This window comes from Pezoporus flaviventris, unplaced genomic scaffold, assembly GCF_033815535.1.
Source record: "Pezoporus flaviventris isolate CSIRO_AGI_PZ_B2104156 unplaced genomic scaffold, CSIRO_AGI_Pfla_v1 ptg000050l, whole genome shotgun sequence".
Taxonomy (NCBI): domain Eukaryota; kingdom Metazoa; phylum Chordata; class Aves; order Psittaciformes; family Psittacidae; genus Pezoporus; species Pezoporus flaviventris.
Genome location: NW_026892598.1, coordinates 1,100,320 through 1,124,311, shown reverse-complemented (window position 1 = coordinate 1,124,311; position 23,992 = coordinate 1,100,320). Strand labels below are relative to the sequence as shown.

General features: G+C 38.4%; 1 protein-coding gene across 6 annotated transcripts in view; it reads left to right on the top strand.

Annotated features, from left to right (window-relative positions):
• The window catches only part of CSNK1G3 (casein kinase 1 gamma 3), a 69,567-nt gene extending 45,575 nt beyond the window's left edge, over positions 1–23,992 (top strand). For 3 of the 6 annotated variants that reach the window (XM_061468666.1, XM_061468661.1, XM_061468665.1), the window contains 6 exons: positions 1,357–1,505; positions 2,540–2,635; positions 3,256–3,351; positions 10,575–10,681; positions 11,046–11,069; positions 22,580–23,992. In XM_061468666.1, the coding sequence (XP_061324650.1) occupies positions 1,357–1,505; positions 2,540–2,635; positions 3,256–3,351; positions 10,575–10,681; positions 11,046–11,069; positions 22,580–22,634 (527 nt within the window). In that variant the 3' untranslated portion in view covers positions 22,635–23,992. The remainder of the gene's footprint in view (positions 1–1,356; positions 1,506–2,539; positions 2,636–3,255; positions 3,352–10,574; positions 10,682–11,045; positions 11,070–22,579) is intronic. The other 3 variants (XM_061468663.1, XM_061468662.1, XM_061468664.1) reach the window with 3 other exon arrangements.

Below are 23,992 nucleotides of genomic sequence, written 5' to 3'. Positions count from 1 at the left end.
CAGATTGTGAGAAGCTTTTGCAGAACTCTGTTCCAAACCACTACAGTGTGAATATCTTCTGCAGTGGAAGGACCTGTAGAACTTGGTCTTTTGTGAAAGTTTATTAGCATTTATCTCTTATTACCATCTGCTGTTTTCTCAGACTTGTATTTCCACATTCCCCTAATTTCACTGGCTCCTGAAGGAGTTACTGAAAATGTACATTTGTCATATAGTATTGTACATAGTCACATGTCTGAGCAGCTTCTGTATGGGATTTGAAGCTTGTGCTTCAGATATTCATGAGTCCTCCCTTTCAGCCCTTGGATTCTTGTATTATTCTACCCATTAGGATGCTTGTTCCTTACAGCTGTTTTCTCAGAAGCCTTTCATGGCTTAAACCCATTCTCAAGAATGGAACTTCTGTATGCTTTACTAACCTGCCAAGAAGTTTGCGCTGGAACTTCTGTCTTAGCTAGCCTGGTTAGGTTCTGGCAGCTAGTGTGCAGTCTACTTCATACACTTTAATGACTAGGAAAGTTCTTTCCTGTTATCTTTACCGGTCCTGGCTCTTTCAGAATCTTCCTGGTTATCTCCACTACTGGGAGAATCTTGTAATATCCATGTAACATCTCCTAACATCTCCCAGAATGCATCTCCATTTGTATGCTGACATGGTATTTAAACAGTGATATTAAACTGACATATCTGACCAGCTTTCTGCAAAAGCTCAGGTAACAGTAGTATTTTTCTGCAGTGTTTCTGTATAGGATAATTGCTATTTCTGCTCAACACCTTCACATAGCTTGATGCTTGAAGCATTCAGCACTGTTTCAGCCTTCCATCGTCATACTACAGTTACAGCTCAACAGAGCCTATACTGAATTATTTGTGAGGGAAATTGGCGTTGCCCACTTGTGGTATATGTAGATCCTCTAAATAAAGAATGGTTAGATTCCAGTAGCAGATGTTCTTTGAGAGACGAGACTACCTTGTAGATTCGTATACCCCCTTCTTTCCTTTTCTTAGGCTTGTCTTTGTAAAATTAATCGGAAAAGAAAAATAAAATTGGAAAGTAGAGGTGATTCTCCACTTTTTGGCACACTGTGCATCAGGACTGGAAGGTTGAATGGAAGATCTTGACAGGTAAATTAGTGTAGGGGTTGCTTGGTAAGATATGTTTAGAATATGGCAATTTATTTTGAAGAATATTATTACTATTCTGTAACGTTTCTGGTAAGTCACAGATTCGTGGTGAACAACTGTTCAGATATTATGGTGAGAGATAGAAGTTACTTTAAAATGTAGTAGTAAGTTTTGATTTTTGAGTGCCTTTTAAACAGGTATGGCAATTATGTACATTTCTTATTTATGTAGAAGAAATGGCTACATACCTACGTTATGTAAGAAGGCTAGATTTTTTTGAAAAGCCAGACTATGACTACTTAAGGAAGCTCTTCACAGACTTACTTGATCGGAAAGGCTATGTGTTTGATTATGAATATGACTGGATTGGCAAACAGTTGGTGAGTACAGTATAAGGTACTAGTAATATGCGAGGTTTTTTTGTGTGGTCAGTTTTGAGCCATTGTTAGTCTTGAGTTTCAGAATACTGTGCATTTCATGGCTGCTGTTATAGATGTGAACAGCTGCTATGACAAACCCGTTTTCAGATGCATTTTCAAACATCATTATTCAGCTTGAGATGTTTCATATTGAGTCTCTTTTCAAACATACACTCTTTAACATCAAAGTATATCTGTTCAATCCGAAATGAGGTTATAGGAACTCAAGACTGGTTTTTGTGTTGAAGGAGTTTAAAGCAAAGGAGTTTAAAACTTTGTAGGTGATCGTTGTTATTGCATGCATTTTCCTGCCTTGGGGACTTCCTTGCTCCCAGTATTCTCAACATGTAGAGGAACCACTTCTCTGCGCCTGAGGTATATATACTCCAGATATTTATGTTTGTTATGAAGAAATTGTCTATATGCATTGTTTTATTCAAATATGACGTAGAATATTGGTCTCCATCACAGTACATCTAAAGTTACAGAAAATGCAGTGTTTGTGGGTACAAGATTAATTTTGCAGCACCTCAAATTTTTCCTTATTTCTTTTTAATAAATAGGGAAGGGAGTTCTGTGTATAAGTTCGACAATTTCAGATTAGACATTAGTTTAGTTCAAATTAGACATTAGACAAGTTTCTTGTGTAATTCTCTGAAAGCATCATAGTATTTTATTGCTAAATCTTTTTTCAGTGTTTAGCATTAAAAATCACTTCAAGCCTTTCTTTCAGGCTTTTACCAGAATGTTGTAAGGGCTACCTGCAGAAAATAATCAGCCTAGAGTCTTTCAGAGAATTAACGTCTGATGTAGTCAGAATTGCTAATTCTAAAATTATGTAAGTCTTGGTTTGCCCTCTTTTTCTGACTGGTGTTGGCAAATACCTAGTAAAGATTTTGCTTTAATTTGATAATTTTAATTAATTTCTATTACAAACCAGTTACTTTAGGTAAGACTTAGAATTACCTTTTGCTACGTATTATTTATATTTGTAGCCTACTCCAGTGAGTTCAATACATTCAGACCCTGCACTGTCTTCAAACAGAGAAGTGTATCAACACAGAGATAAAATGCAACAATCTAAAAATCAGGTAAAGTATCTCATATAAGTATCAGCATTGCTTTGTCTTTTGCCTAACGATTTGTGGTATATTGTTGCTTTTGTTAAAACTCCAAAATAAAATTGACTCTTTGTCTTTGGTTTAAGTAGATCCTTATTAGTGTATTTCTACATCTCTAGACCTTAAAATGTCCTGAAAGGTTGCTTGTTTGGTGCTATGGTACAGCATACTGATACTTCTTTCAGTTTTAATCACTGTCTCTTCCCTATATGCTATATCATCTCTTGAGGTTCTAACATGCATGTAAAATGTTTACACTTTTGTTTTTTTCTGTTGTTTTTTGTTGTTTTTTTTTTTTTTTTAGCCAGGGTAATGACCAAGGTGGTAAAAGCATTAGGAATTTAGATCTGTGTCCCTTTATTTAAGCTAAATAACAGGGTTGTGTTGGACTTCGTTTCTTAGTTTCAGCTACTTTGCTGCTGTGTGAAAATGCATGTGTAGGCATACATAAGTATGCATAAAATCTTGATGTACAGCATATAGAGGAATTAGTGTTTCTGTGCTTTTTAAAAATAATACATGTATAATTGTTAATTTTTGGATTTTTTTTCTTTTTTTTCATATATTCCTCATGCATTGAAAAATGACAGTCAACAGATCATAGGGCAGCTTGGGACTCACAGCAAGCCAATCCACATCATTTAAGAACTCATCTAGGAGCTGACAGACATGGTGGCTCAGTACAGGTATTTTTCTTCTTCTTTGCATGACTTAATCAGTCATCTTACATTATGTAATACTAGTTTCCTGTAGTGCATGACAGGATTACTATTTTCATATTAAGCTCTCTTTCCGGTAATGTTCAGAATGTTCCTATTATTCCCTACTCCACAGTTGCCTAGCTGAAATAAAATCAGGTACAGAAAACTGTGTATCTTTATGTATGTGGAATTTCTGATATGTGTTTCTTAGTGACAGCTAAACCAACGGAGCTTTCTCTTTTTGAAGGAATATAGATTTAGATCAGGGCAAGCAACTGAAGTTTAGACTTTTGATGTGCTCTTTGGTTGTATTAACAACTAAACCACTGTTGACTGAATCCAGTGTTGTCCAGCCTTCCCCCACCCCTGCTATTGCAGGGTGTTGGAACTCCATGATCTTCCAACACAAACCATTTGTGGTTATGATTTTTGCTCTTTAAGCAAACCTCAAAGTGTTGAGTAGTGATTTTTGCTTAAACTCTGCTACTTTTGTTCAAACAATAGTTGACTAGAAGAATGTTTCACAGGGCAATACTTAACACTTATCAATGGAAAATGAATAGAAACCAACAATTTTTTTCGTTGTTATTAGTGTTTTTCATCTTTAAAGAGCTTTTTTTCCTGGTTTGCTCATAATTTTATTATTTGGTGTCTTGTTCTTTGAATATATTTAGGGGTAAGATGGTTGGAATAATATTTCAAGAAATAGAAGTTTTTTATAGAAGAATTCAAAATGCTAGCTGTGAAGTCTATATGAAGTTTTGGGGTTTCACTCCAAAATTAAAACTATTTAGCTTTGTAAAGTGTTATCTGGGGAAATGTCATGGTTTAACCACCTGGCAGCCAAGTACCGTGCAGCCACTCTCTCACACTGCCTTCCTCCCTTCTTGGGTAGGATGGGGAGGAGAATCCAAGGAATGTAAAACCCATGGTTGAGGTAAGAACAGCTTAATAATAGAAATAAAGTGCAATGTAATACTAATAATGATAGGGGAAATAACAAGGAAAGGACTATAAAACTAAAACAGAAAAGGGAGAAAAAAAAACAATAAACAGCAGTGATGCACAATGCAATTGTTCACCACCCACTGATCAATACCCAGCCTGACCTGGGCAGTAATCTGGGCCTTCTGGGTAAGTCATCCCATTATGTGCTGTGTTATGGAATACCCCTTTAGCTAGTTTTGGTCAGGTGCCCTGTCTCTGCTTCCTCCCGGCTTCTTGTGCCCCTCCTCACTGGGAGAGCATGAGACTGAAAAGTCCTTGATCAGGGTAGGTGCTACTGAGCAACACCTGAAACTTCAGTGTGTTACTGGCATTGCTCTCAGACTGAAGACAAAACAAGAATTGTGCTGGTTACTAGGAACAGAATTAACTCTATCGCAGAAGAAACCAGGACAGGAAAAAAATACTTTCTTTGTCTGCTGCATTGTTGATTCTGACAATCCTAAGTTACATATGTTTCTCATGAAGTTTTACTTTGGATAAAAATTGACAATGCTTGAAGAAAGAACGAGAAATCCAGGGGTAAAGAAAACAGTGCTGTAGTCTCATCAGTGTGATAATTCCGTATCTTTTAAATTCTTTGAAACCCAATTCAAACTTTACAGTTTCTAAACTTTGCTGCTTTAGAAACTGCTGTCATATAAGAAAATTATCAGATAATAATTAATCACTGTGTATCAGGAAAAATTTAAAAATTGTTCTGTTCTTGCCTTAAGGAGCTTTTCTAAAACTTTACCTGGATATTTAACTTGAAGTGCATTTGCTCCCTCAATAACATTAGTTTTAAAAGTAGTAATTTATCTTTTGAGAAGTGTATTAATTGAATCAAAACTAAATTCAAAATTGTGTCTTCCAAAATTATTAAATTGCTTATTTTTTTTAATTTTTAGGTTAGAAAAATAGATATTTAACTTGTTAAATTCCAATTACTGGAACTTCCAAAATTTATAACATATTGCTCTTTTGGCAGTTGGAGCACTTAAGAAGCCTTTTATTTTTTCTCAGGTAGAATGTAACAGTTGCAGGAGAATTTATTCCATTGTAATAGATGTTAAACACTCTTTGGGAGTAGAAAAATATTTTCTAGGAAATACCAGTACTATTCCTTTATATTAATATAATGTTCCTCCTTTCATTCTCAAAGAATGTGGGTGTTCTGAGATCAGATCCCTTAGATCACCTGAGACTAAGCAGTTGCCATGTAAAAAGTGCAGTTTTCAGAAGTGCAGCCACTTGGTCTGTCTTTGAAGATTAAGTCTATTTTCAAGACATCTTAATTGTGGAGCTGTCATGCTTCTCATTAAAGGCACTTACAAAACCACATAGTATCTTCAATTTTGTTTTGAAGTTTGAGCCCTTGACTGTTGTCAAATACCCCTTTGTTGTAGTGGTTCTGACTGAATCATGCTGTTAAGTCGGACAATTAGCTGGCTAGTTTAGCTGAATTCCTAAGTGCCCCCAGGAAGACAAGTTCTAAAAGTGCCACAGATAATTGTTCAAAGGAAGGTTGAGTCTAAAGTATGAAATTCAAGTGTATTTTTTTTTTCTGTAACATTAGTGAGTCAGTGCTCATCTTTGAGATCCATTGAATTATCCATTTTTCTGCAAGAAGAAAAAAAAACCTGGCAGGTAATTTGGAAGTGACAGAATGTTTTTCAGGTCTCTGCTACTAGTCATTTGCAATACCACTGCTGGTGTTGTCTCTAAGATCCTTTTTTAGAAGGTTGTTAAAGTATGTTAGTGATACGAACCTGTTGGAGTGAGTCCAGAGTTGGGCCAAAAAATGGTCAGTGGGCTGGAGCACCTCTGCTGTGAAGGTGGGCTGAGAGAGCTGGGCTTGTTCATCCTGGAGAAGAGAAAGTTCAACGGAGATCTTCCAGTACCGAAACAGGGTCCACAAGAAACCTGGAGAGGGACTTTTTGCAAGGAAGGGCATATAGGGACAGGACAAGGGGGAATGATTTTAAACTGAAAGAGTGGAGATTTAGATAAGATATAAGGAAGAAATTCTTCAGAACTATAAGGGTAGTGAGTCACTGCAACAGCTTGCCCAAGGAAGCTGTGCTGTCCCATCCCTGGAAGTGTTCAAGGCCAGGTTGGACGGGGCTTGGAGTAACGTAGTCTAGTGGAAGGTGTCCCTGCCTGTAGCAGCAAGGTGTGAACTAGATGATCTTTAAGGTCCCTTCTAACTCAAACCATTCTATGATTCTTCACTGTGACATTTTAAATTGAAGTGAACTGAATGTTGGTATGTGTGTAGTATGCCAGCCCGTTTTTCTGGTTGGTGTAGCCTTATTAATGAAAGTAGTTTGTACCTACCAGAGTTTATTCAGCTACTTCCTGTGTCTGTCTTCTTGTAAACTTGGCTCAGTTCCCAAAAATGTCAGTTGCACAACACCAAACTGTTTCCTTCTCTGCATGAACTGCAAACTGCTTATGCACTCATAATGACTGTACTAATCTGTTCTCTTTTTTTTTTTTTTTTTCATGACTGGCTAGCTGGTCTCCTTTCTCTTATTCTTTCTGTTTTCCCATTTGGAAATTCTTTAAAAGGAGGTTAAATTAAAAGATCAGGTTAAAGAGTTCCACATGGCTTGAAAGGTTCTTAGGAACTGCTTGAAAGGTTAGATATTTGATACAAATTGCAAGACATCTCTCCTTAAAGAAGTCAAGATAGCTGTGAATTAGATGAAACAAATCAATTTCCCTAAGCTTTTGTGAATTAAAAAAAGTTAATTCTAGTGTAACTATTTTTTTATTTTTTATTATTCTTTTTTGTCTTAATTGGAAACTTTTTGAAGGTAAAATGCAGCATTCTGTAGTATCACTAAAGAATTGCTTGGGCTTGAAGGCCAGCTTTATTATTTGAAGAGTAGATAATTCAGTGACTGAGATGGGTAATGAAAAAAAGGATTATATCTATGTCTTTTTCAAAGTACTGCAATTTTTTATTGTAATTTTAAGCATGAAAACCAGCAAAATTTTGGTTTATGAGAGACTTTTGGAGTTATTTTTCAGCATAGCAAATAAAAGATTAGTTTACATACTAATCCAAAACAAAACATGGGACTAGCTAGATTTACTGTTACTATCTTGAGAACTGGTATTCAGGCTTGCCTCTGTTGTCTTTTAAGCGGCCCTTGTCAGGCTTCTGAAGGACCATATATTTAAGAAACTACCCTTTCCAGCAATTGATATGTCTTCTTATTAGGTAGCAGGGCTAGTATTCTGTTTGCCATATGCCTAAAGGATAGCAAGAAAGATGATGCATGTGCTTCTTCATGTGTGTGCTTTTCAAATTAAAGTTTTAAAGAACTGATTAAATTTGAAGAAACTAAATTTAAACCATTATAAGATCTGTTATCAAAGTGCTTAAAGTTGTTTCATATTTTTCAGTTTAGTGATTAATCTTCCATTTATATATAATTGGGTACCTTGAGTTAATCTTCAGCATTGCAGCACTTCTAATTTGAAACTTAGTTTGAAATATTAGTCTTCAGAAACTGAATTATGTGAAATTTGGTGACTTTTCATTGAAAAATGTTCATGTAGTTTTAGTCAACAAAATTTTTAGGTGCAGAAATGTAGCTTCAATATCCGCATTTTTCTCGACAACTGTATACGAATCTATTAAAGAGATTAATTATGCCTCCCATCTTTTATTAGGCTGCTGAGAAAATCCAGTCCAACTCAAGTCATAAGTAGAGAAATGAAATTAAAAGTTTCTGTTTAAGCAGTATTAGTTTTGTGTATTGGGTCTTCTCTCTTCTTTTCCAAAGTTACAGCTTTTAATGTAGATCCACTATGATGCATTTTGTTTGTACCTTGTTTATGGTACATCCTGGCTACAGAATTTGGTGTACCATACCTTCAGTGCAAACACTCTTCCAGGTGACTTACTCTGATTCAGTTTTGTTACATTCCCATATCTTTCCACCTGTGTCATGATAAGTTTTGAGATGAATGGCATGTAGTTAGAGAGAGAGAAGTGTAATGGTTGGTCTAATTTAAACCTGTGTGCACCAAGTTCAGGTGTGTACAAGTGTTCTCACTGCTTCGTTTACCGTGCATTATCAGTCTATTACCAAATGCACTTTTTGGTCAAATTGCAAAATAGTTTACTGATGTCACAGGGAATTAACTTCTGGCATTGTAGGTTATTTTATCAAATTACAGAATTTTCAGTTGTAAGATCATACAGTTGAATAATGTTACTGCTACAGGAACTAAAGCAGTGCTGCCTGCCTCTTGTTGTGCTTTTGAATGAATCTTTATTGTTTTTTAAAAAAATGTAAATATTTTGCTCTGTTGCAGGTGTATTAATTTTTGGTTCTGCATCTTACTGAGACCATTCTTATAGTTCTTTTCAGCAGTAGTAGACTAGATTGAAACTCAGGCCATTTGTGATTCTGGAGAAGCTTGACTGATGCTGGTTTTTGGACTACCAGTAAATAATACCCTTTGGTTTGTTTACACTTTCAGAGGTCTCATCTCTTTCCAGAAGGATGAATGTCATTTCCTTTTATCTAAACTAAGCCATACAATAGGCAGTTATACTTGATTGTATTTGGTTGTGTATTTGGTGGATGTGTCAGGTGTTTGTATATGGGAAGGACAGAAGACTCCTTGATCTCTGTCTCCTTGACAGAGACAAACCAGGGGAAGGCAGGGCAGTCTTCTGCTCACTGATTCATTTATACAAAGTTTGTATCAAATATTCTTAGAGGAAACAGTCAAATTAATAAGAAAACACCTTAGGGCAAGTGCCTTGAAAAGAAAGACTTCTCCCACAATAATTTGCTAAAGTAGAATTCCTACCTGACACTGAATGTTTAGTGCTTCTGCCATCCCCAGTGATATGAAATTAAGCTTAAACCACCATATTGAAACTCTACTGACTTCCCTGGCATCATAGAAATAAAGTCCAATCTCCCAGAATTCTTCAGTTATATTGTCCAGGATTCAAATAACTAGTCTTGGAATCTCACATTTCCTTTTGCTATATCACTGGGCTGCATGGGGGTTTTGGCAGTGTTTCCTATTCTAGTGAAACTTGAAAAAGAAGAAAACTCAGCCTGTTGTAGACATGTGGCATGAAAAATGGCTTAGGTTCAGCAATCTTTTGAAGCTCTGTACTTGGTTGCAATAGGAACCACAAAGCAAACCTCAATATGCAAGGCTCTGTTAGCTCAGGTTATAAATAGATAAGGCATAACTCCCACATTAGGAGGAGAGCTTGGAAGGGTGAGGGGAATAGCAACATTATGATGATGATGACTTTCCTTCTCTTTGCTTTCTTCTACCTTAATCTCTGATAATGTCTTCCAGATGTTTTCTGAAGGCTTTTATATTCACCAGAACAATATTTTTGTGTAATGTTCCTTGGCCAGTAATTTTGCTGATACTTTGTACCTAGTAGACTTCTTGGTACTCTAATGAGTCAGTTAGCACTGTCAACTCCCCTGACCAGATTTACACTTGTCTGTATCTACTTAACCATCTTCCTGGCAGATCCTGTGAGATGAATATGCAAGATGCCACTAGAATAGCTTCATGCAGAAAAGCTGAGAGAGAATGCTGGGTTACATTTAAAGTCAAAACAAACATTCCCAGAGAATCAGAGCTGTCCTGATGGCTCAAGAATTTACAAAGGAATTTGAGAATAAATGAATGGGAATTAAGATGAATCTAAATTTTTTTTTTTTTTTTTATGGCAGTAAATGTGCTCGTGCTCAGATAGTGAAAAACAAACACCACCAACACTCTTAGGTCTAGAAAATGTCTTAAATTTCCCTTCCTTTGGTGAGTACTCTTTGAAGTACAGCTGAAAAGGGCCACACAGAAAACTAAGAACCTTAAATGCACTAAAGAAGCAGAGATAGGGTAAGACAAGACTGACTGAACTGATACCAGGAAAGAGGCTTGCACCTTCCCTTAAGGCTCTGAAGAGACATGAGGGAGATGAGCAAACCTGATAACAGAATTGCTTTGCTTAGTTCTTTCTCTTTGAGTCTGCCATGTAGTTGTCAGTTCCGCTGGTAGATACGAAAGAAGAATGAAAGGAGTGCAGGGATGCAGGAATAGAACGTGGAAAAGATACTGTTACTGGAATAAAAAGAATTATGGAATAAACAAAAATGACCATTTTTTTGAAGATGTATCTATGGCATTAGCATAATTTCAAGTATTTCTTGTGATTTCAGGTAGTAAGCTCAACAAATGGAGAACTGAACACAGATGACCCAACTGCAGGCCGTTCAAATGCACCCATCACAGCTCCTGCAGAAGTAGAAGTACTGGATGAAACTAAGTATGTCCATCTTTTTATTTTCTTAGGATCTTGTGTGCTCAGCTGAATCAAAATTTTTATTGTATAGTAATTAAAAGATATTTAAAAAATACCACTGGTGGGTGGCAAAACTATAGTGCTATACTCAATTTTGGCTTTAAATACTTAAATAATAGATTTTTTCTGACTTGTGCTTTTTAGGCTAAGCCCTCAGTAACACATCTCTACACTAGAGAAGTGCATGTGTTTTTGATGTTTCAATTAATTTTGAAATAATTATTTTAAGATAGTTTTCTGACTATCAAATTACGTATGAAAGATGTAAAATTCTACCTCTGTGTTCCTTCTGATTCTCTTGTTTTCCTCTTACACTCTTTCTGTATAGCTGCCAGAAAGTGTTGAACATGTGGTGAGTTCTACAGCACATGCAGGCAAAAGTAGCCCTAGGGGCTTTGTTTTTGTTAGTTGGTTTACAGCTGATGTCAGAAATCTTTAAAATAACAAATCCACTTGAAAATCACATAATAAGTTTTATTAAAAAACTATTTTTACAGTTACACCTTCGGGAGCTGTTTTGCCTGCTTCAAATCTTCCTTGCTTTTAAGTTGTGTAGTCTGTAGTGTACTTTATTTAATACTCTTAAGTGAGTAGTAGAATATTTTCCTACTTGCTGTCCTGTTTTAGAGTGAAAAACATTCTTTCCAGATGTTGTAGCATTCAAATAGTATTTTAACATCTAGATAATAACTCATTTTTATAAGCAAGTAACAAATGCTAGAAAATACTTGAAATTTGCCCATTGTCTCTGAAGCATAGTATTTACCAGAGTATTAGTCTTTGACAACCTGCTAGCAAATTACTAAAACGTAACTTCAGGTTTCCTTAAAGTCACAGTGTAATGAAAATGGGAAAATATTAAGGTCTGTTAACATGGGATGAACAACTTACGCATATATGTTTGAGTGCTAAAGTCAGACTTGCAAAATATTCTTCATAGTTAAAGGCAGTATAACTTTCAAGATGATTTTTTCTATAATATAGCTTGAAATAGGATTTTACAAAGGTATGGATCTAGTTTATCATGAAATAGAGGCACTCAAGTATGAGAGATAAATCACTAGCATATCAACCCAGTAACGATTCATTAATAGCAATAAATTTTGTAGGAGCTATTTTCCCAAGTTTTAGATAAAGTGAAATATCTCAAAGTAAATTTTTTTCTTGAAGTTATTGTTCTGCAGATTCTGGTTTTTGTATATAAGATTTATGTGCATGTGTAGTTAAAAACTGTGAATGGAGGTGTCTCTTGTGCCACACTTGTGCACTAGGTTTCTGTGAGCACTGGTAAGACCACTTCTGTACCTGCCATCTTCAGAGTACTGTATTATTATTATTATGGCAGGAATTCACTTTTCTTATTTATATATTATATATATATATTTAAAGCAAAAAAAGACCCCAAAAAGCAAGGATGTTGATGGACTGCACATAGAGCAATCCCCTATCCCTTCCCTTTGGATAAATGCTGTGATAACCTTCCTTTTGTCCAGTTTATGTACACACAGGAAAAGATTGAATTTCTAAAGTTTTGAGTACTGCTTACCACAATTTAAATTTATACTTAGTTATCCACAGAAAGTAAGAGAATTCTCAGAAGCCAAGGTGCTGCAGCTGCTTTAAAAGCATAGAAGCTCATTTCCTCTGATAGGAATAACTGATAGACAAATATGCTATCCTTTATAGCATAGTCTTTACAGGTTTTGTTACAGACAAATACCTAGTTTCAGTATCCTACTCTTTAATCTTTTTCAATATGAAACACACAGATGAATTTTCCAGTGGTGTCTATGTAAACTGCAATTTCCTCATTCACTATTTTGGTTTAGTTTTTGTGTGGTTAGATTAGTTTTTATATTTTGGCAGTAATTAAAGAAATACACACACCCAGCATTGCTGTCAGACATCAGTGTATAGGTATGCATCTTTTTATCAGTAATAGTACTTTAGAAGGTTTAAGTAATTTTACATTTTAATATTATAGTTAGAAGCTTGATATCAAAAAGTATTGTGAGACATTTTAACATCTATTTGTAGATCTTACGCTGCTGAAGATTATGAGGAAATTCAAGTATTAGTATTTTTTATGTCTGTGATATAGACATTTCTGTTTTAAGAAGCTGTTGTATCAAAAGCCTCTCACTTTGTGCCTCTTCCATAATCTTTTCTCCATCTGAAAATATTAACAAAACTACCATCTCTAGCTGATACCTGATTTGTAACATTTCCTCATAATTAGAGGAGACGAGCATGGATATTTTTTAGAAACATTTCATTCTTTGCTCTAGATGTTTTCATAGTTTTAGAAGCTTAGCGTGGCTATGTCTTCATTTAAAAGTCTGAAGAAATGGTGCCCTGTTGTGTGACTTTTAACTATGAAAACAAATATTGTTTAGCTGAATATTAGATCTTATGTTACAATTTCAGTGGGATGCTGTAAATCAGAAAGGATAAGGATTTTTTTTCAGTAAGCATTTTATCGTTTTGGGACATTCACCCAACACTTCCATTGTTTGATGTGTATTTAAGCACTCACATGCAGCATATATTCTAAATCTTATGCTTCATGCATCTTTGCTGTTGCTGTGTATAAGTAGCAAGCATGACTTAACAGTGGGGGTTGGGCATTGGGTTTTTCAGTGGGCTGTGGGAGTTTTTTTGTGTGTGTGTGTTTGTTTTTTGGGTGGGGTTTTTTTTTTTGTGTTGTTTTTGTCAAAAGTAGCTTTCATCCCTATTTCAGTTACTACTGAGTGTAACAACTAGAGTTGTAAAATAGGGAAAAGACTAACCTGATCACTGTTCTGAACTGATACTGATACTGAACAGATGGTCTTCCAGTTATCACTGATCAGTTAGCCTTCTTCCTTAACTCTTTGCTAGCCATCAGCCCAGTTGCTTCTATGAAGCATGTGTGATTTGGATAAACAAAAGGCCCTCCCATGGGATGACAGAAATGGTCAAACAGGAAAAGATGGTTTGATCTGTCCTTTTTGCATTTTGCATTCTTTTTCTCACTTTACTGAAAGATTAAAGTTTGGGCATCTTGGACATGGGATCCAAGTTTGTAGGCCATATCTACAGGGGGGAAGAGCAGTTTTGGTAGGAGGCTTGCCAGACTGGTCAAGGAGGCTCTAAACTAGATGTGTTGGGGGAGGGGGGCATCATTCCATCACAACAAACCCAGTGAGTTGCCGGCACCTATAATAAATGCTTGGAGCAATGCAGAGATATTCCAGCCACTCCAGCCTTCAGGCTTCATTTGGAGCTCGGCTCAGATGCCTCTATACAAATGCCCATAGCATGGGGAACAAACAAGAAGAATCAGAGATGTGTGCACATCTACGGGGGTATGGTATAATAGGCATCGCAGAAACATGGCGGGATGGCTCCTGTGACTGGAGTGTTGGAATGGAAGATTACAGGCTCTTTAGAAAAGACAGGCCTGGCAGGCGGGGAGGGGGAGTTGCCCTTTATGTTAGGGATAGGCTGGAGTGTATGGAACTCTGTCTGGGGACAGGTGATCCGTTAACAGAGAGTTTTTGGGTCAGGGTTAAAGGGAGAACAGCTATGGGAGACATTACTGTGGGGATCTGTTACAGACTGCCTGATCAAGGAGAACCTGCGGATGAAGCACTCTACAGAGAGATAGGAAAAGCCTCACGCTCACAGGCTCTTGTTCTCATGGGGGACTTCAACCACCCTGACATCTGTTGGAACAACAGTACGGCCTGGCACAAGTAATCCAGGAGGTTCCTCGATTGTGTGGAAGACAACTTCCTTCTGTAATTAATAGAGGGGCCGACAAGGAGAGGTGCCATGCTTGACCTCGTGCTCACCAACAGGGAAGGGCTCGTTGGAAATGTGACGCTCCAGGGCAGCCTTGGATGCAGCGATCATGAGATGGTCGAATTCGAGATCCTCAGGACAGTGAGAAGAGCGTGCAGCAAGCTCACTGCCCTGGACTTCAAAAGAGCAGGCTTTGGCCTCTTCAGGAACCTGCTTAGGAAGGTTCCATGGGATATAGCCCTAGAGGGCAGGGGGCCCAAGACTCTTGGTTGATATTCAAGGATTATCTGCTACAACCTCAGGAGTGATGCATCTCAACTAGAATGAAGTGCAGCAGAAGGGCCAGGAGACCTCCTTGGATGGATAAGGAGCTGCTGAGGAAAATTCAAATGAAAAAAGGGGCTTATAAAAGGTGAAAGCAAGGGCAGGCAGCCTGGGAAGAGTACAGGGATGTTGTCTGGGAAGCTAGGGACCAGGTTAGGAAAGCTAAGGCCCAGTTAGCATTAAACTTGGCTACGGATGTTAAGGATAACAGGAAGGGATTCTACAGGTACGTAGCAAACAAAAAACTAGAGACAACGTAGGCCCCCTCAGGAAGCTACCAGGAGAACTAGCTACACAGGAATTGAAGAAGGCTGAGGTTCTCAGTGGCTTCTTTGCCTCGGACTTCTCTGGCAAAGGCTCTGTCTTCACCACCCAAGTCTTGGAAGGCAGACGCAGGGACTGTGAGAATGAAGACCTTGTGCCCACTGTAGGAGAGGATCTGGTTTGAGACCATCTTAAAAACCTGAACGTGCACAAGTCCATGGGACCTGATGAAATCCATCTGCGGGTCCTGAAGGAGCTGGCGAATGAAGTTGCTAAATCACTGTCCGTCATACTTGCAAAATCATGGCAGTCAGTGAGGTTCCTGATGACTGGAAAAAGGGAAATATAACCCCCATTTTCATGGAGGAGAAAATGGATGACCCGGGGAATTACAGACCAGTCAGTCTCACCTCTGTGCCCGGAAAAATCTTGGAGCAGATTCTCCTGGAAGGCATGCTAAGGCATGTGAAAAACAGCAAGGTGCTTGGTGACAGCCAGCATGGCTTCACTAAGGGGAAATCCTGCCTGACCAATTTGGTGGCCTTCTATGATGGGGCTATGGAACTGATGGACAGGGGTAGAGCAGCTGACGTCATCTAACTGGACTTGTGCAAAGCGTTCGACACTGTCCCACATGACATCCTTGTCTCTAAATTGGAGAGACATCAGTTTGATGGATGGACCACTCAGTGGATAAAGAACTGGCTGGATGGCCGCACACAAAGAGTTGTGGTCAATGGCTCAATGTCCAGCTGGAGACCAGTAACGAGTGGTGTCCCTCAGGGATCAGTGTTGGGACCGGTCTTGTTCAACATCTTTGTCACTGACATGGACAGTGGGATTGATGCGCCCTCAGCAAGTTTACCGATGACACCAAGCTGTGTGGTTCGGTTGATACGCTGGGGGGAAGGAATGCCATCCAGAGGGACCTTGACACACTTGTGAGGTGGGCTGACGCCAACCTTATGAAGTTTAACCATGGCAAATGCAAGGTCCTACACCTGAGTCAGAGCAATCCCAGGCACAGCTACAGGTTGGGCAAAGAAGAGATTCAGAGCAGCCCTGCAGAGAAGGACTTGGGTGTGCTGGTCGATGAGAAAATGAGCATGAACCGGCAGTGTGCGCTCACACCCAGAAAGCCAACTGTATCCTGGGCTGCACCAAAAGGAGCGTGACCAGCAGGTCAAAGGATGTGATCCTGCCCCTCTACTCTGCTCTTGTGAGACCTCACCTGGAGTATTGTGTGCAGTTCTGGTGTCCTCAACATAAAAAGGACATGGAACTGTTGGAACAAGTCCAGAGAAGGGCCATGAGGATGATCAGGGGACTGGAGCACCTCCCATATGAAGGCAGGCTGAGAAAGTTGGGGCTGTTCAGCCTGGGGAAGAGAAGGCTGCGTGGAGACCTCATAGCAGCCTTCCAGTATCTGAAGGGGACCTATATGAATGCTGGAGAGGGACTTTTCATTAGGGACTGTAGTGACAGGACAAGGGGTAACGGGTTAAAACTTAAACAGGGGAAGTTTAGATTGGATATAAGGAAGAAATTCTTTCCTGTTAGGGTGGTGAGGCACTGGAATGGGTTGCCCAGGGAGGCTGTGAATGCTACATCCCTGGCAGTGTTCAAGGCCAGGTTGGACGAAGCCTTGGGAGAGATGGTTTAATGTGAGGTATCCCTACCTGTGGCAGAGGGGTTGGAACTAGATGATCTTAAGGTCCTTTCCAACGCTAACTATTCTATGATTCTGTGATTCTGTGATTATTGATAGGTGTTTAAATTGCTGCCCCATTTAGGAGACAAATATGAAAACACAGCTATCTAAACACAAATGAGAACTGAAGCTGATTTAGCCTCTTGTGCCAAGGGTCTGCTCAAGTGGTAGAGGGAAGGGTATTTAACAGAAAAAAGGCATGATAATGTAGTAGGACAAGAAATGTTCGTAACCATAATACTGAGATTGCTACCTTAGCTAATATCTGAAAAGTCACTTTAGATTCTACCAGAAAAGATGTTTTTTGAGTTTTATTAATTGATATTATACTTCCTGATATGTTTTATATTATATAGAGGAAGAGGTGAGTGGTCATTAAATACTTTGTTTAAAGAGAAATAAAAGAGCATTTCCTAGAAACAGAGACTTTCAAATCAAATCTGTTATGCATTTGGAATGCATATTGAATAATATGATAAATTTGTGCTTTAATACTCATTAATAATGCCTCTATCTGTAGTCTTAAGTATGGTTTCAAGCAGTGTAATGAGTGTTGAAAGTGATAATGACACTCCTTCTAGTGACACTATTTTTGGGAACATGTCTGCGTTTCTATTATAAATTATATTCTTCAAGAGATTATGCATATGGATCTCTAGTATGAGGGTTACGTCTCTTCCATAAAATTTATTACCAGGCACTGTAGTCTGATCTGTCTTACTCCTGTGTTAATGTGTATATATTTTAAAGTGACATTTATTTGGCCTTGGATGGTTTGACAGGTCTAGCATTTCTAGGTTTTCACATTTCAGTAAGTTTCCAAGCCAGTCGTGTGGTTTGCAGTGCTCTATGGAATTTGCATTCTTTTAACAATTTTTAGCTATAATATATATTAAGAAGGGATTTATTTTCTCACACCAAATACAGTCTTCAGCATTTAGTGAAATTCCCTGAACTAGAGTACAGTTGAGTAGTTGTTACACAAAACCAACCAAACAAACCACATAAACAAGTGAAAAAAAAAACAAGCAAGAAACCACAAAACCAAAACAAAAAAACCCAACCCACAAAAAAAACAACTAACCAATAAGGTGATACAACTCTTAACAGAAAGTATAGTATTATGCAAACACCAGAAGACCAGGAGATAAAAAAAAACAGTGCTTTATGTTGTTTAAAGATAGATCTCTTGAATTCTCCATTGCATGATGCCCTTCTTCTCTGGTTGACAGAGAAGTAGCAAACTAAACTGGCTATGGAGAATAATAAGGGAGAGTATCAGATTTGCAGCAGGGGTGGATCAAAGTTTTCTGGGTAGGAAAGCAAGAAAACCTAAAATGTCCTTAAATTACCCAGCAGATCCACTCAGTCCTGAACATTTAAAAAGCGTGATCTGCTATTCTTTGAGACATGTTCCATATAAGCAAAATACAGTTAAACAGAGAAGAGTTAAAATTCTGGATTGTTTTTCTAGAATATAAATTAACTGTCTGCACACTTACATCTCCCTGCAGTTATTTGTAACCTGTGTTCTGTATATAGTAAAATTATGAATCAAGACAAAAATTTTCTGTAAGCTTTCTTTAAGGCTTGCTAATCTGAAATAGGTAGAAAATGGATTTAGCATCACAGTCCAAGGCAGGATTTCCTCTTTACAAGATCACAGGATAACTCACATTGAAAGGGAGGGGGTACTGTACTTCCTTTTTTTATGTATATATATATGTGTATATATATATATATATATATATATATTAATGTTTGTTATGTATACATACACAAAATACTTTGGAAAAGATTGGGTTGAAAGGTGGATTAAACTAATTTGGACTCCATGCATGTGCATATAAATTCAAAGCTTAAGTGATAGTGTCTGTAGATAGAAGCTAGGAAAAAGGCTTAGTAGGGTGATATTTCAGTTGCAATTGGTGGTCTTGAAAAACAGTTATGACTGTCTTAGAAGTACTTTAAAGTTAATATGGTGTATTTCTGCTAGCTGTAAAAAAAAATATGTATCTATGTAGTTTCCCCTTACTGAATTTTAATTTTGGGCTTTCTTTCCACCAATAACCAATTTTTTTTTTTCCCTACTGAAAGTTTTTTTCCTACTGAAAGTTATGTAATTCTCGGAGCAGCTCTGGTCTGCTTCTGTCCACTGCTACTTTTTCAGTGACTGAGCAACAGGGTGCCTTGGAGATTTTGAGAAGGTAACTTCTGTGTCCCCTTACTTTGGATGTTGTTCTCATCCCTCGTAGAACTTTATTTTCAGACCCTTATTGTCCCTCATTTTCAAATGCTTTCCCCATTTGCCATATTCCAAACTAAATCAACAGGATTACTTTTGAATTTTAGCAACATAAAATGCCTGGTGAACTTAAGGACTCATAGGTAGGTTATTCATGATTTAACAAACTTGAGTGTATAGCGCCTGCAAGTGAGAATTCGGTAACCAAACTACAGAACTCCAATGGGCAACCTAAGGTAGACAGCTTGCATGTCCACTTTTGATTGAAAATTGTGAATACTTTCCCAAGTGGAATTTCTGTTTTTAAAGGTGGTGGTCAGGAGCTGGGTGTTGCATAAGAAGAAGTAAATGGGGCAAGAAGGCCATGAAGCTTCCATGGTTGGATAAGGAGCTGATGAGAAAAATTAGAAGTTAAAAAGAAGATTATAGAAGGTGGAAAGGAAGACGAGCAGCCTGAGAAGAATACAGGGACATTGTCCAGGAACCTAGGGACCAGGTCACGAAAGCTAAGGCCCAGTCAGAGTTAAGTCTGGCAAGGGATGTCAAAGATAACAGGAAAGGCTTCTATAAGTACGTAACAGACAAAAGACAGACTAGAGATAATGTGGGCTCTCTCTGAAAGCTACCAGGAGAGCTGGCTACACTGGATTTGGAGAAAGCTGAGCTTCTCAATGATTTCTTTGCCTCAGTCTTCACTGGCAAATGCTCTGACCACGACGCTCAAGTATTGGAAGGCAGCTGTAGGGGCTGGGACAATAAAGACTTAAGAGCATGTGGTAGGAGAGAATCAGGTTCTTTGCAACCTGAATGTGCACAAGTCCATGGGACCTGATGAAATCCATCCGTGGGTCCTGAAGGAGCTGGCAAACGAAGCTGCTAAATCACTGTCCATCATATTTGCAAAATCATGGCAGTCAGTGAAATTCCTGATGACTAGAAAATGGGAAAAATAACTCCATTTTCAAGAAGGAGAAAATGGAAGACTCATGAAACCACAAACCAGTCAGTCTTACCTCTTTACTTGGCAAAATCTTGGATCCAATTCTCCTGGAAAGCATGCTAAGTAGGGCACATGAAAAACAATGAAGTGGTTGATAATAGCCAACATGGCTTCACAGAGGGCAAATCTTATCTGATCAATTTGGTGGCCTTACTATGATGGGACTACAGAAATGATGGACAAGGGCAGAGCAGTTGACACTATCTACCTGGACTTGTGCAAAACATTTGACACTGTCCCACATGACATCCTTCTCTCTAAACTGGAGAGACATCAATTTGATAGATGAACCACTTGGTGGATAAAGAACTGGCTGGATGGCCGCACACAAAGAGTTGTGGTCAACGGCTCAATGTCCAACCGGAGAGTGTGGTGCTCATCAGGGGTCAGTGTTGGGACTGATCTTGTTCAACACCTTTGTTGGTGACATGGACAGTGTGATTGATGCAGCCTCAGCAAGTTTCCTGATGACACCAAGGTGTGTGGCACGGTTGATATGCTGGAGGGAAGGGATGGGATCAAGAGGGACTTTGACACGCTTGAGAGGTGGGCCAGTGGCAACCTCATGAAGTTCAGCCAAACCAAGTGAGAGGTTCTTCACCTGAGTCACGGCAATCCCAGGCACAGCCATAGGTTGGTCAGAGGAGAGATTCAGAGCAGCCCTGCAGAGGACGTGGGGGTGTTGGTAGATGATAAACTGAACACAAGCCAACTTCAGTGTGTGCTCTCAGCCCAGAAAGTCAACCGTATCCTGGGCTGCACCAAAAGGAGTGTGACCAGCAGGTCAAAGGAGGCAATCCTGCCCCTCTGCCCTACTCTTGTGAGACCCCACTTGGAGTACTGCATGCAGTTCTGGTGTCCTCAGCATAAGAAAGACATGGAGCTGTTGGGAGTAAGTCTAGAGGAGGGCCATGAGGATGATCAGGGGTCTGGAGCAGCTCCCGCATGAGAACAGGCTGAGAAGTTCAGGGCTGTTCAGCTTGGAGAAGAGAAGGCTGCTTGGAGAACTCAAGAGCAGCCTTCCAGTATCTGAAAGGGGCTTAAAAGGGTGCTGAAGAGGGACTCTTCATCAGGGACTGTAGCAACAGAACACAGGTGTGTGGGTTCAAAGTTAAATAGGCGAAGTTCAGGTTAGATATAAGGAGGAAGTTCTTTACTGTGAAGTTTGTGAGGCAGTGGAACTGGTTGCCCAAGGAACTCTATCCCTGGCAGTGTTCAAGGCCATGTTGTATGGAGTCTTGGGCAGCATGGTCTAGTGTGAGGCAACCCTGCACGTGGCAGGCGGGTTGAAACTAGATGATCTTAAGATCCTTTCCAACCTTAACCATTCTATGATTCTATGACCGAGTGATGTGTAGCTGGCCAGCTAATTGTGAGGCCGTTGCTGCACAGTAACTTCTAAATTATTTCATAGCAGATTAAAAATAGCAAAAATCTGTCTGGTCTAAAGCAGTGTATTTGTTCAAATCACTGCAATAAGGGAAATAGTTAAGGTCTCATTCCCTGTTATATTGCTCCAAAGGCTTAGGTATTTTCCTGTGGGAACTGTGCTGACTGGTGACTGTAAGTCAGCATCCCTGCCCATGGCAGAGGGGTTGGAACTACATAATCTTTAAGGTCCCTTTCAGCTCAATCCATTCTGTGATTCTGTAAGGCTAAAATTACATGTAAATGAAATAGTTTTCTTTGTGCATTTATTGTTTTCCTCTTTGTTTTCAAAAACACTTTCTGGACTTCTGCAATCATCCTCTGTATTATCTAACTCCAGCTAATTCTTTTTCCTTTTATAGTGGTGTGAGTTTGTTTTCTTCTGTTTTGTTTTTTCAGTTACTTTCAGATTGCCTCTATTTACTAAGTGAAATTTGCAGTTTGCCAATTTTAGTTTCATTCATGTGGTATGCAATAAAGCAGTAGAAATAATGTCAGTATATCTCAATATACTTAAAGGTGCTATTTTTCACTGCAGTAGCATCATCCCAGCACCGAGTCAGAACATTAATTATATTGTTATGAACATTTTCTTTTAAGTTATGTTGGGGAATAACCTTCAGGAAAGTTTTCCCAAGTTTTGGCTGATAAAGGAAGGTGAAATTGTTTTCTTGTATTAGCAACAGTAGTGTTAGAAGTGCACTTGGTTAGAACTGTGGTTCAGGTGATACAACCTGAAGCTCAGGCTTCAGTTTGGTGTATTACCAGTTAATGTGAAAGAGTACTGAGGTAATAGAAGATTCCTAATTCTCAAAATTTTAAGTCAGACTATAATGCTCATGCTTTTGATACCCTCACACAATTGTCTAAACTTAATTTCTATTATAGCTTTTTTTATGCGATACTTTTTTCAAGTAAAGGTGAAATGTGTCAAAAAATATTTACACTTCAGTGTCTTTCAGTAATAAATCAATCTCATACAATAGAGCTTAATGTGTTCCTTCTGCTGGCTATACCTGAACCACATACTTCAACTGAAACAAATAAACAGTTTAGTTTTGTGATTTCTTTTTATGTCATATGTAATTCATGTCACATCTGCAGGTGCTGCTGTTTTTTCAAGCGGAGGAAAAGGAAAGCCATTCAGCGCCACAAATGACTAGAATCAGGCAGAACATGGGAAATGGTTTATTTGTTCAACTGCTGTCTTGTGATGTTAAAAACAAAAAGATCCCACCAAACCTTTGTAATGACCACATGTTTTCCAAGGCCTCACTTAGAAACAATGTCATGCCTATGTGCTTTGATTTGGTTCTCCTGCATCCATCTTTTGTTTCTTTAATTCATGTTTTCTGAAAGCTTTAAGGTTTTGTCAAGTATGAATGCTTCTTTGACCATCAATAAATGGACCAATGAAATGGTACAAATGAACAGTATCTTCAGCAAAACTAAACTGGAAAAGTATTTATCCTGTCTTAGGAAGTACTAGCAATGTCTTAGCTGAAGGCAGGTGTCATAGATCTGTTACTTGCTTTTGTTACGCTGCTACAAACTCAAGATTACTTTTCTGACACCTGCATTGATTTCTTTTTGTCCCAGTTATCCAGTACTGTGTAATCAGTTTGTATCTGCATTAAACCCTCTCTGTGATATCATGGTAAAGTCACTGTCTAAAGATACTGAGGAGGCTGATTTAACTGGTGATAGTTGTCTAAATACTATTGAAACTAATGAAAAGAAAGTATGTCTCTGGGTTTGAAAACTTGCTGCCATTATGCCTACAATAGTATTGCAGAAAAGTTCAAATAACAGGAGTTTTTATATAAAGAATACACGTTTGTATAATTTAAGTTGTTCTTCCAGTAATAATAGCAGAATTGAAGTACCTTGATAAGAAATCTACAGAGGAATTCTAACAGAAGAAAGATGAATCTGGTTTAAGTAGAATCAGTATTAAAGCCTATTCGTTCACTAAGGTAATTGATGATTGACAACATCTTTAAAATATGGATGTGCCATGTAATGTTAGACATCTGTTTGAAAATTATTCTATAATTTAGAAAACAAAGGCAATGGAAGTGAATTTGATTTTTTTTCCTCTGAGTACTGGCCTATAGCACCAAAAATTTCACAAGATTTTTTTTCCTGGAAACTTCTTGTCTTTCAGGGTAGTGTAACTACTATAGTAGGATGGAAGACATGTGTCAGATCCTTCCCCACTGTCCAGTGAAGAACTTGCAGTATGAAAGCAGCAGTTCTGTAGACAAGGCAGCTCATTCTGTATTTTCTTCTTCAGAAAATATGTGCTTCTTCTAAAGCCATAATGACAGAAGTGTACTTTTGTTTAGCTGCCAGTTTGTGGTAGTTTAAGCCCAGATGGTAATTCAGAACCACACAGCCGCTCGCTCGCTCCTCCCCTTTCTTCCTCACCCCGCTCCCAGAGGGATGGGGAGGAGAATGCAAAGAACGTAACTCCCACAGGTTGAGATAAGAACAGTCCAGTAACTAAGGTATAAC